Here is a 13,532-nt window from a genome sequence, read left to right as displayed (position 1 = left end):
ATGTTGTTTTTTTTCTCCTCGCCCGTTAAAGTAATAAGGAGACGTACTCCACAGCTTAAGTAATCGATGATATTTGAAAAATTAAAAGAAATGTTCCCGTTCCGTTGCGCTTTAATTCATTCTCTTTATCTTTTGTTTGTTTGGGTGTCGTAATTCGTTTAAAGATTTTTTATTTTTCGTAGCTGTTATATATTAGTCAATTGCTTGGTAACAAGAGTGATGTCACTTCCGAAGTTTATCGAAATCAAAAGTCACGCTATTTTTCGGCCCAAACCAGTTAGAAACATGAGTAAAGTAACAATCAGTTTGGCGTTGCTTCAATGCAAACAGCAGAGCGTGCTGATATTCAAATTTCAGGGATGACGTCAACATTTTTTTTCAAATTGCCAAGAGTAAGTATATTTTTTTAAACCCAAAAAAGAAAATCCACAGCACACTTAATTCAAGAATGATCAAAAGAATAAAAAGATATAAGGAAAAAATATGGTAATAGTAAAAATAAAGTAATTAGTAAAGTTCACTTTTCAAGGGAAACGGAAAAATGGGAAATTTTCGCTTTTCTTGTAATCGCAACTAGGATCAGGCGCTCTCCCGCCGTAGAATGCGTCTATATCCTTGTGGGCTATGTAAGATACCGTATTCTTCCAGGATAGAAACATGTTCACGTCGCATGTATTGTTCACCGTCTTCGATGACCATGGCCACATGCTATATTTTGAATAGGATGATGCAAAGAATTATTAGTATTGAGCAGCAAAATTAACGATCGGATTACTGACTATGATTTGATAGAGTGAAAAACTAAAGCGAAATTATTTTGCGCTTATGGAGAAAACTTACATTGGTACACCTCCGCCGATTTTCTTAATAAGTCCCGCTTTATCGCCACAAATTCCGGTTATGTAGACATCTTCTAAGAAATAGGCAGGTGTTGTTTGAATGGCCGCCAATAGTGGGAGGATGGTACTTTTATGCATCAAATAGGCAGGTCCATCAAAGTAATACGGATACGTATCCCATGGCCACTCATCTAACGCCACCATCTTGTCTCCACCTTTGAATAAAGAAATCGATTATGTTTAAAATTCAAGGGGAAATAATTTGCTGTGGTCTTAGGCATGCATACTTCTCATGGGCTTGGGCTTGTTTTGCTTGTTAATACTCTCATCCACTTTCTGACTGTAAATGGCCATGTTGGCATTATTGCCGAAATCGTAAAAGTCTCGAATATAGTATGCTAGTTTGTGTACGTTGACATACATGTCATCTTCGACTTTGAATAGAAATTCGATTTGGGGACAGCGAGAGTAAATCCAATTGATAATTCCGGGCATCGTCATATGACTTGGAAACTCTTCCATTTCTGAAATCTGAATGATGTCCTTATATTTTGTGCTTTCTTCTATAATACTGTTTTGGTTTGATTTATCTTTTGTTGGTCCTAAAACAAAAGCAAATTCAATCGTGCAAATCGTGCCCAGCACACCGTTTCTTTGCACCAAGTGGACATGATTTTTCCACGTCTGTCGAATTTGTTGACGGTTTTGGAAGTTTTCCGGTGCAGATACGACGGCAATAAAAACGCTTTGACTGTCTGCTGAATACTTGCACGATGGAATCGTGAGGCTGTATGTAATTGATGTGACATCGTTGAAAACTGTGCCGTTTTGGGGCGCAAGTGGTTGGATATTTGGTTTTGGTATGATTCTCATACGGCCCATTTGGTAAAAGGTGTAATTGTCCAAATTTCCCGAAAAAGGAGTACCAGTGAACGCTTTAGCGATGTAATTATAAATGAGCTTGGTTTCGTCGTTGAATTTCTCACGTAGGGCCAACAGATTTTTCGTGCCGTTTGCCGTGGTTTCGTCGTTGAATTCCTCACGTAGACCCAACTGATTTTTCGTGCCTTTTGCCGTGGTTTCGTCGTTGAATTCCTCATGTAGACCCAACTGATTTTTCGTGCCGTTTACTGGTTTGATTTTCTCCTTTGCTTTCACATCCCCATTTTCGCAATCAGCCAATTGTATGGTTAAATTAGCGGCCAGTCCTTTGCACACTTCCAAATTTTCAGCTGATCTTTTACTTGCGATTTCAGATTTGTTCACTCTTTCGGTTAAGGCTATTTGGTCTCTTTGCAGGACAAACTTCTCGTTTTCAATCACGTTCAGCTGTTGGGTTATAATTTTTTCTTTCTCGTTACAAATTTGCATGTTTTCAAGTGCAATGAGTTGAGAAATTTCACTGTCCGTTGATGGACTGGTTAAGCAGTGGGATTCTGTTGCCAGGAGAGACAGATCGGAAGTTTTGGTCTCTTGGCAATTTTGTAGAAGTTCGCTGTAAATTGATCTTGTTTTTCGAAGTCGCTCTTGTTGATCTACGACTTTGAGGATCACATTTTTCGATTCCTTTTCGCACGGAATTAATTGATAGGAAATGCATTGAAAATCATACTTGATGGTGATGTTCGATTTGGATGAATTCGGATCATTCATTTCTTCATCTTGAAAAATAACATTCATGGGTGTCATGGAACTCTTGCGGCATGGAACGTAGCGGTAAGCTAGGCATTCCGTATCGATTTTCTTCAAAAATAATTCTTGGTTCAATGGGTAATCAACGGCGGTCGTATTATTGCAGTTTATTGATAATACGAACAATAATGCCAGTTGAATCACAACAGTGACGAATCCCATTTTGTTAATCTAGTATAGATAATATTGCAAATGTGATAAACTATTTAAAATGCAAGAATTTTAAGTAATTTAGGGCTCTGAAATTTCACTGAAATGAAGAAGTTTCTTCCATTACAACTTGATTAACAACAAACAATAGAGGTAAATGCCCTAAATTACTTAAAAATACAACTCAAATCAAGTTGTAATGAAGAAGTTTCTTCCATTACAACTTGATTAACAACAAACAATAGAGGTAAATGCCCTAAATTACTTAAAATTCTTGCATTTTTTTGAATGTAGTTACCTTTTTCAGCCAACTGGTTTTGCCCTAATGTTCTCTCGACGAAGACCTCCAAACGTATGCTATCACAAGACTGGATTGCAATGCAATTTAACGAAGCTATAACATCGGTGTCGTGTCCCAACGGTCTGATGTGTCCTAACGATATTGGTCAATTGTCATGTGATTGGTGGTGCGTGTTTTTATTGAAGGAACGTGGTTTTCAGCATTTGTCTCAAGTTTTTGCCATTAAGATACGTTTGAATTTCTTATTGAAACAGCTAGTCTAAAATAACGTAAATGAAACTTGCCTTTAAATATTTGATCCGTCGTCATTTTGACATTTAAACCTGACTCGAGAAACGTGGTGTGCAAGTTAGAATTGCCTCTGATTGCATCGTATTTTTTATATATATATATATATTTATTCCAGGTGTCAAACGCACATGTGAAAATTATGATATTGCCAATTAGTGAACCTGATATGCATGTTATTTAAAAAAAAAAAATGTTTAAAGAATTTATTTTAAGCGTAATTTTTATTAAAGCAATCTTATCGTGCTTTGGTAACCAGATAGTGGTTGGAGTTCTGCGGTTCTGTTGATTTTTGTCAAAATTATTTCGATGACAACAGTGTCAGAGAATTTAGTACCGAGTACTATATTCTTACGATTTTCTTTTTTCATTCACATATGCGACATGATCAACAAAGATATTTTAAGACTTAAACAAATCAGTAATGGCCTTGCTTAAACCTCTGAATATGTTTTCATGAGTTGGATAAACAAAAGAATAAACAATCTTTTTTTTTTAAATATATAATTGTATTAGTTGCCATTTTATTTCAAGTATAAATTTTTAATTATTGAACTGTTTTATTTTGATTTGTATTTTTTTGTATTTTGTTGGATTCTTTTCTCAGATAGGATCAATGCAAATGGAACACATTTATCAGTCGGGATCTATTGCAGAAGATGGCGAATCTCATCACAAGGCCTATCAGCAAAAGGTAGATTAATTAGTGATAAAATGTTTATCTTAACATTTCGTATATAAGGGGACTGCAGAAGTGGGTCTATCTGGCGAACTCCGCCATAAATGTCAAAATTTAGCTCAAAAGATCTTCTCCTGTTGGTCATGCCTTTTGTTTGTTATCTCTTATGAATGAATGGAATGAAACGACATTTTAAAAATATTAGACGAGATTTGTTTTTGATTTTTATTCAATAATGTTTTCTATTTCCTACATATAAATAGTTTATTTTGTTGTTACAGTGAGATTACAATAATAAAATAACGAAAGTGCAAACGGAAATTATCATATTAAAGTCACACCTAAAAGATCTTGTGGATGTTAAGCTCAAGCAGTATTTTGCCGTTTAACTCCTACACTTGAACAATATAAACGTGTTTCAAGATGGTGTATGGAATGGAATTGCTATTTAGTAGCCAAGTCTTTTCCAATGCGACCATGGAATAGAGATCATTGGTATTTTGATTTTTACGTTATTTGTTCTACGTGCCTGCCAACCAAAAAACTAGAATGGAAAGATCAAAAACGACACGTATTTGCCCATAAAATGAAAGGGCATTGTGATGAAAAAAAAACAATCTACACTGATAGCGATGGAGACGAATGGGATCAATTTCCAAACGATCAACGTTATGGCCGTATGAACAGAACAATGTTAGAAGAAGAAGTCGGAAGACATGCCCCTATTGATGGCTGGAGTTTACATACTTGGAATTGGGATACCAAATGCGACGCATGTGACACATCTGTGTTTAAGAAGACATCAGTATTCGACTGCAAAATTTGCGAAGCTGATTTAATGATGAGAGAAGCTGTTGAAGATTGGGATCCCCCACAAGATCCAGAGATGCTGATAGATTTACCAGCCTTTCCCGCTTTTCATGCTGAGGAAGTTGACGAAGGCCTTGATGTAGACGAAGATGTGATCCGGCCATCTACCCCTGTTCCAGCCAGCTTTGAAGTTTTTGTTGATGCTTTTAACCAAAATCTTAATGTCTATGTGCCTCACGATGTTATAGATGGTTTTGCCAATGATGTTGTTGAACCTGAAGATCCTTTTGATATTAGTGATGACAAGCAACGTGACTTGAATGAATATATGTTTCAGCAAGGTTATCATTACATTAAATACAATTTTTTTGTTTCAGTTGAATGGAAAATGTCTCTTCGCAAGTTACTCCACAACGCTATCCGTTTTTTTGGGCAGTCAAGAAAAAGCCTGCTCCAATGGTTGAAAATCCTGAAGTTAACGTTGCAGCGGGACCGTCTTCAGCTGTCGTGCCTGCAGTACTTGGAAATGGACTTAGAAATGAGTGCTGCGCCCCTGGGATGCGACTCCCCGGATGCGGGTTCGAGCCTGAACTTGAACGAATTAATCTCGTGCATCTCAGAAAACGTATCATCCGAAACGTCATTGTCGCCAGAAATGAACGAGGCGCTCAAGAAGTCGTATCTGCTATTCGCGAAAATGTATCCGGACCAACTTCCAAAAAGTCTGCCTGTGGATGGATCGCTTTGGCAGCTCACTCCGTCAGAGGATTCTACCATGTCCACATTGCCCACGATTGTGGATTCGGAGGCTCAACTGCGCTTTCCTTAACCCGTACCGAGTCGACCGACTCACAATCGACTTCCAGTCGAACTTTGATCCCTTTATTAAACGGCAAGCAGCGCATGACCTTCGACCCATTTACTCCAAACCAGCCAAAGAAGACCCGAACAACCACGCAATCATCAATATACTCAAGTAAGTAAGATGCGTTTGAATCGTATTTGTATTGAAACTAATCTTACTTTCTAGATATTACGTTGCGCCAGGGAAAACTGATGGATTCTCGATCGTCGCAGGAACATGCCGGCCTATATTTACTGGATGTAAAGCAATACTCCCGATCAAGCCTGTTGAACCATCTGGAAATGGGGTACAAGAAGGAGGACGCGTGGAAAATTGCCCGGATGCGATCGAAAGTGTGGATCTCACCCGAGGGATCGACGAGCTCTATTTACAAAGCTTGGCTACTCCTGGAACAAGCAATGATGGAGTATTGGGAACAGTTCGCCCCAGAGGGTTCGTTATTATTTATTGATCGTTATTTCCGATTACTTTTCGTCAGATCCTCCGCTGCCGTTAGGTATACCTGCAATTTGTTGAAGCCCTCGTCGGATCCAATTCTTTGCTGCTATCTATTTTGTGGACAATGAGAAAATGCTGCCAGGCGATGGCGGTGATCCCCCCCCCCTCCCCCAATTGAGTTCTGACTTAGAACGATCTAAGATTGATTGATTTGAGGTATTTCTTGTCTACAAGCTTGTTTGAATATTATTAGTATAATAAACCGTTTATTCTACTTCCAGGTTAGTTCCAACTGCAGCCATGTTTGAATCTGCAAAATGTTGAAACCTTCGTCAGATCCAATTCTTTGCTGCTATCTATTTTGTGGACAACGAGAGAATGCTGCCAGGCGATGGCGGTGATCCCCCCTCCCTCCCCCAATTGAGTTCTGATTTAGAACAATCCAAGATTGATTGATTTGAGGTATTGCTATTTTTTTCTTTCTTTACAAGCTTGTTTGATAATTGTTTGCATCAAAATAAACTTCCATTACACTTCCAGGATAATCCCACCCACTGTTCCATGGACTTTCTCGGCGGAAACTGATGAAAGATTGCTGAAATTCACGACTGTCGTGCCAATAAGAAAACAAAAGGTTTTCCATTCATGGGTTCGCCATATTTCATACCGGTCTATTACAGCAGTAGTCAACGCTCTGGTACAACGGCGTACAAGATTGTCCCACGGCTTACGGTAGGTAATCGATCTGGCTTATTCTGAACTGTTTATCTCAGGTTTTTTTTATCTTTTATAAGTGAGTAAGATTTGGATTTCTACTGCTAGTAGTTGGTCCATGCAGGGGTTGTATTATACAGACCGACATGGGGAAACATTGGGGGGTAGGAATCGCATCCGGAACCTTTCGTATCAACACTAGGTGCCATAACCATTAAACCATGGTCGCACATTCGGTATGAACTATTTGCGGAAGTTGATCATATATTTTTTCTGGGATGTGCTGAAAGTTGTCTGATAATATCGTAATGTTTTCAGCAACTTTTGAAGTTCTGCGGTACAGCAATCATCTGCCACGCTTGAGAGTCCCGTGTACAAATCCAGTTAGATCTATATTTTCCCTTTTTCTTTGTGTACCCCAATTTGAAATGAAAACCCTAGTGGTATCTACCACTACTATCCTGCTTCCGTACTGGAGTTATTCGCCGTTAGCGAGATACAAGATTCCTGTAATCTTGACTTAGATATCGTCGGTTAAACTGACGTTTGGGTGGGTGGTCTCACTCATAAATTTTTTAGGATTTTTGTTTTCTGCCGGTATATCAATCAAAGGAAGATTGAGTTTGTACAATTTTTTTAAACTTTGAAGAAATTTTAGAAATATTTAACAACTTTTAAATAATGTGCTATGTTCAGTAGAAAAATTCATTTATATCCTGACTGTAGTTAATCCAATGGCATCGTAAATTGAAGATTCCATTTGATCAACTACAGGACAAGAATATAAAAGAACAAGGCCCAACCGACAACCCATAGTTGGCCAAGAGAATGTGCGGTACTCTCTCAATCAGCTACGGAAAGTAGACTGACGAAGAAATGTTGGATGGCCAGCCTTTTAAATGGACAATGAAGGCCACAAATTAGAAAGAAGGTCAATCTCAAGGTTTTTACCTGTGAAACTAAACAAACGATTCAAGGTTTTACCTGGTTTAACGTGTGGGTGATAAAGAAATCGTTGGTTGATTTCAAGGTAAGCTGGGGGAGATAAAGAAATCCAGGGGGACCAGCAGGAGTAAATTAGTTTTTTGTTTTGTTTATCCATGTTATTTATTATACTAATATCTAGAAGTCCATAACTATTAATTAAATATGTCAGTAATTTATCGTCAATTTTTAAAAAGCCCCAAAAGAAATCATGTTTAACTGTTGGAAATCTTCCCGACAGCCGTAAGATGGCTTCTTTGTTAATACTTAACAGACTTTACAGCTGATTGCTAAGTGTTAAGTGTTAACACAGGAATTACAGGGCTAGCACAACAGTTAACAGGTGATTCAAACTGGCTGTTGATCGAAGAAGAGATTTTTCTTCTTGTTCTTGAATTTTTTTCAATTTAGCATTTTTATTTAAGTCTTGTGAAGTGACCAAGGATTTGGGTGTATTCTAAACATTTTTTTTTTGTATTCCAGGAATTACCATGCAAGAATAAGTAACATATGACACAGATGAGGGGATGAAGCAGAGTGTATACTTGAGATGGAATATCTCTGGTTCTAGTTGCTAGCAAATGGAAGAGCTATGGTATGTTTGCTTAATTGTTTTATTATTGTATTTCCTAGAAAGGGAAGCACATTAATTAACTAATATGATGTCTATGCAACTGACTACTTCTTAATTCCAAAATTCAAGTCTCTTGCAAAAGACATTTGTGCAAGTTTTCCCATGTTTTTCGGCAAAGTCTACATCATGGACTTCATGCAACAGTCCCAGTTGAAATAAGAGAGTGTGAAGCAATCATCCGATATTCGGCATCATTTTTGCCAATCAATTAGTGATCGTTCCTAACGACTCATTGTATCAACCTAAGCTATAAGGATAAACCATCAGTAGTGGCAGGAACCTCATTCATTACTGCTGCCAAGTATTTTCTAAACGTTAAACAAAAGTGGGAGCCTACACAACTTGGAATATCTAATTCTAGAATGCCTGCAGTGTTAAGATTTGTTTTTCAACATGTTTTTGCCACTTTTGTGATTTTCTTGGTTCTTTTTAACGTGACCACCTCTTTACTCGTCCCTGCTATGCTGGATCTTCCCAGTTCGTCCATCGACGCCCACCAGCCTCTTCGTAAGATGGAAGATATAGTTTAGGTATATTTTTTTTATCTTTTTGGCATGTTTTTATCCATTCAGTCTGCTGCAGAGACATGTATTCAATTAAGATTTTATTTTGTTGATTGACTTCTTGTTTCGACAGTTTGCCCCAATATGGAAGTTCGAAATGGCCCAAAACAGTTTTCGGAATTGGAGGGCTGCCGAGTGGCTGAACTGAAATCGTGATGGTGGAATTGCAGCCCGGATACATTGCACCCCATCATTGGGAAAAATCCAATGCAAAATCCAAGCGATTGCACGTCCTCCCGGTCATTATTTGGTAAGAAATCGTTTCCATAGTCTTCCGCAAAACTTTTTCCCCTTGGCCATGTTGAACTTGTTTATAATTTCAGTTTTGGTCCGGGCGCACTTCATCCGGCGTCGCCAATGGTTTTTTTTTTTTAACAATTTGTTCCCTTTAAATAACATTCGAACAATTAAACACACACGAACTGCTCTTTCCTGTGCCAATCGACGAGATTTGATGAGATCATCTTACCTTTAACTTACAAATATAATCTTTTCTTTTCTTTAGTTTATGGAGCGGCGATGCGTCACTGACATAGAGTGAATCACCATGCGCCAAATCTGTCCATGAAAATCCTTACGTTAAATAGAATTGGGACTTACAACTGGCACAAGATAACTAGTAACCGGATAATGGAGAAACTGAGTTAAGTTCCAGCCAATAAAACTATGCAGAAATTTACCTTTATAGGAACGTAGCAACATTGGTAAAAAAGAAAAGAAATGACAGAGTATAATCATTAACCCGTTGAGACGAAACGGCATTATTATTTCTCTCCAGCCTTACGAAATCTTACGCCATCTATAAACAGACGTACACAGTACATCCCCGGCAAACTAGCGAACGAATTGGCAGACGTAGCCCGGTCTTATTCGAAAGAACAAGACTAGCAGGTAAATCTATTTTCTGCTGTATTCGTCAGCTTCGGTGAGACGATTTGATGGATTTTATTTTTCATCCCTTTTTGCATGGAACCCGACATCTAAGAGATTTGAGAGCCTGTTTCAAGTCTAGCTTCGAATGCCTTATCAAATGGAAACTGCCTCTTAATCCACTGCAATCGGTGTACGGCACTATATGCCTACGCCGAATATACCATACAGATGATGGCTTGTCGTGATTACGATCCCGTCAGGAATAGGACCTTAAGTTGTGCTACCAGCCGCTATGACTTCCGCTCGCACCAAGAAGAGTGGTATGTTTTAATTCTTGAATTAATATCTGAATTACTTTTAAGTTTTGACTTTTCTGTTTAAAAAAAGGTTTTTGATATCATTGGTGAGATACGAATCGAATTACACGTCTCCATCAATCGAAATCACCTGGAATGAACCTGGGTTCCCAACGGTCTTGTTAAAACATATTTACTGGGGTTCAGACGATGAGACAGCGTAAGTCTTAATAAATTTTTATAACTGACCAAAAATATGTGCTATATGTACACGATCGAGTCAAATACTCCCTGGCATGTCTTACTTTGGTTAACCAAGAAAAGAAATTAAGTTTAATGACATAATATTCTCATTATAGGTAGAGGAGAATTCAACTGCAGTCCTTAATATTCCAGTGTTTTTAACAGAGTCAGACAAGACGCGTATCCGGACGACATCTACAAATGTAAATGATGCGCAAAGGACTCGCAGTGGAGGCCGCTGTCGAAGCCAGCGGATTACGAAGCTCACATTTACGATGTGTTTTTACATTTACGATGTTTTTTTAGCCTTGAAATATTTATGGGCCTCACTACAATGGTAAAACCATTTTTCTGTTGTTTGTTTAGGAATTACTTGACAAAGTTGGGTGATGTGCCATTGAATTTCATACATGTTTAAAGGGCGTGGAATCCTCGAAGTATTGCTTAATACTAACTCTGGTTAACATTTAGTCTAGTTGCGGATGCATTTTTTCCAAGTGTTACTGTATGTGTTGATTTTGGATGAATTCTAAATTCATATGTGTGGTGCTGTTTAAGCACACACAGACTAGGCATTTTAATTTGAACAAAACCTTATTATTGAAATGGCTATTTGTAGATGTCATATCCTTAACCTTTATAGGTCAAATGCTGTTTTGATTTTTTTTTATGGAAAAAAAAATTAAAAACAGCCCTTTGAGTACATTGATAATGCAGGTAGCTGACAATAATTCCTAAATTTGGACCTTCTCGCGAGTGCAAACGAAGTAATACAAATAATACTTGTACGTTTTCTTTTTCTACATATATTCCTATATATCTACATCTACACAATTTATTGTTGTTGATTGAAAGCAAGCTCTTCTTTAACCATCAACTTCTTCAAATTGTAGAACAATGGCAAAGGGTTAACCTAAAATTGAATTAAATGAACTAAGCATGCAGTGAAAAGAAGATAATGAGAAGATACCTGGAATTAGTTCAACATCTCTCTGCATATCCCACTAGTGGATAAGGTCTGGAACAGCAGCAAGGGATTTAACTGAAAAGATAAATTTAGATGTCAATTTTAAAACAAGATTGCAGTGAAGCAATACCTCAAATGAATCAATTGAAAGGAACCACAGAAAGGAAGAGAGCTCAGCTGCTCAGGTAAGTACTTGCAATTGATCATCTAGAAAAATAAAAAATAAACCTCAAGACAAACACATGTAGGTGTAGAAACTGTTTTTTAGTTGACATGTTCAAACTGCAGCTCACCATTATTAAAATCGGGAAAGAAAGTCAATCAAGTTAAATGATGGCTCTAAGTTCTTGGATTCAGAATTTACAAAACATGCATCTGAAAGAAAAGGTAAGAAATTTGTAAGATTACTGTGGTATTACAATTTTTAATTCCATTTTTAGTATAGGCACACTACAGCTGCAGGATTGATGACAGCTTAGAATTCCTGGCCACCTTCAACAATGGTCGTCATTACGTGGCAAATGAAGAAATGATGACAAATGAACTGGTAAATATGCATGAAAACATTTAGTTAACATACTACCAACTACCAAGTCAAGTTAGTTTTTCAGTGTCAAACATGGTCAAACATCATGCTGAATATTGATTTCACTTTTCGAATTCTTTCGATTTTCCACATTTCACATTTCAGCTGTCACTCTGTCAGCTCCTTCCTAGTTCCTTGGGAGCTTGGGAGTTGGGACAATCGTTTCGTCTGCAATTCTGCATGGGATAGCGACATTGGGACTAATAACCACAAGGACTAATCGAATGCGTCACTAGAACGCGACACTAGAACGCCCTTTTACCACTAGAACGTCCATATTTTAGCCACGACATTAGAACGGAAAAACCTCTAAATTCCGCTGCGACACTAGAACGTCCACATTTAAGTAACGACAATAGGACGGAAAACCTCTAAATTTCTCTGCGACAGTAGAACGGATTTTGCGACATTAGAACTTTCATATTTTAACAACGACTCTAGGACGGGAAATCATTTATAATTATTGCGACACTAGAACGGCTATAAAAGAATCTTCCGCAGGGTTTGATTCTTTACCGCTAGATGGATTTGGAATGCGTCACTAGAACGCCTGCCCGACACTAGAACGTCCATATTTAAGCGATGCAACTAGGACGGGAAAAACTATAACGACACTAGAACGGCTACAAAAGAATCTTCCGCAGGGGATGATTCTTTATCGCTTGATGGATTTCGAATGCGTCACTAGAACGCCCGCCCGACACTAGAACGTCCATATTTAAGCGACGAAACTAGAACGGGAAAAACTATTGCGACACTAGAACGGCTCTTATAAAATCTTCGGTGGGGTCTCATTCTTTACCGCTAGATGTAGGAGTTGTATAAAGTTTCCGTTTAGGTTGCGCGAATTTTAAAACATCGCATGGATAGACTGATACAGCTAACAGACAAAAAAGACAGGATAACAACGGCAAAGTATAGTAAATCCTATATATTAATCCCTAAAAAAACTATTCTTTCTGAAAACCTACATATTATCCTTTAAGTATTATTAACGAGTTTTCAGTTTCATATCTGTCTTTGTAAAATAGATCGTATTAGGTTGAAACAAAATAACAGAAATTGTAATGAAAGTGTATTACAAAGTCGATCAACGGTGATCATTATCCCCCCAGGGGGTTTGATTTGGGTACTGTCAATCAACTTCTAATAAATACGACTCTGAAAAATTCGTGGCGTGTCAAAATTGCTTGTCCTTAAAATGCTCAGCAGCTGATCTTGAAAATGTAGGTTAAACGTAGTAATTCTGTTACACTTTTTAAAATGTTTTTTGGTCATGTATTCAACGTAAAGTCACAGCAGCACACGACAGCAGCCACACACAAAATCCACACGCAGTCATCAGCTGAGATTTTCTCAAAAAGAAGAATCAAACTTGAACGCGGTCAGATTTTTGTGATGTTGGGGCTGTGTGATGTTTAAAAAAAAATGGAAACAATTATTCATAGCTATAAAGAGGTGCTGGGTGATGTGATGGTAGAATGAATATGTCATAACAAGAAAAATATAAGGGAATTTTGGTTTAAAAAGGGACAACTATATTCCTCATCAATTCAATGATGAAAAAATTTCTAAACTTCGGGTGTCATAAGGTCCAGGTATCCCCACAT

General features: G+C 37.8%; 2 protein-coding genes and 1 long non-coding RNA gene across 5 annotated transcripts in view; 1 reads left to right on the top strand and 2 right to left on the bottom strand.

Moving 5' to 3' along the window:
* LOC124312826 (exportin-1-like) overlaps positions 1–13,532 on the top strand; it is a 639,300-nt gene that overhangs the window by 548,667 nt on the left and 77,101 nt on the right. The window lies entirely within an intron of this gene.
* Positions 369–3,360, bottom strand: LOC124312942. 2 transcript variants are annotated; one of them, XM_046777544.1, is made up of 5 exons: positions 2,980–3,360; positions 1,964–2,702; positions 1,127–1,906; positions 841–1,054; positions 369–708 (listed from the first exon to the last, which is right to left on the bottom strand). In XM_046777544.1, exons 2-5 carry the CDS (start codon positions 2,691–2,693, stop codon positions 525–527), a joined length of 1,908 nt encoding a protein of 635 aa, XP_046633500.1. In that variant the 5' UTR covers positions 2,694–2,702; positions 2,980–3,360; the 3' UTR covers positions 369–524. The 2 variants fall into 2 exon arrangements, with proteins under 2 accessions (XP_046633500.1, XP_046633498.1); XM_046777542.1 differs by having other exon boundaries at positions 1,127–2,702.
* Positions 11,160–12,078, bottom strand: LOC124313647. Of its 2 annotated transcripts, none has more exons than XR_006910948.1 (5): positions 11,791–12,078; positions 11,630–11,711; positions 11,467–11,564; positions 11,340–11,411; positions 11,160–11,282 (listed from the first exon to the last, which is right to left on the bottom strand). It is a non-coding gene; the product is annotated as an uncharacterized LOC124313647 (long non-coding RNA). The 2 variants fall into 2 exon arrangements; XR_006910947.1 differs by having other exon boundaries at positions 11,467–11,543.

This window comes from Daphnia pulicaria, chromosome 9 (genome assembly GCF_021234035.1).
Source record: "Daphnia pulicaria isolate SC F1-1A chromosome 9, SC_F0-13Bv2, whole genome shotgun sequence".
NCBI classification, from domain to species: domain Eukaryota; kingdom Metazoa; phylum Arthropoda; class Branchiopoda; order Diplostraca; family Daphniidae; genus Daphnia; species Daphnia pulicaria.
The sequence above is the reverse complement of the archived record's forward strand: the minus strand, read 5'-3'. Positions and strand labels throughout refer to the sequence as shown.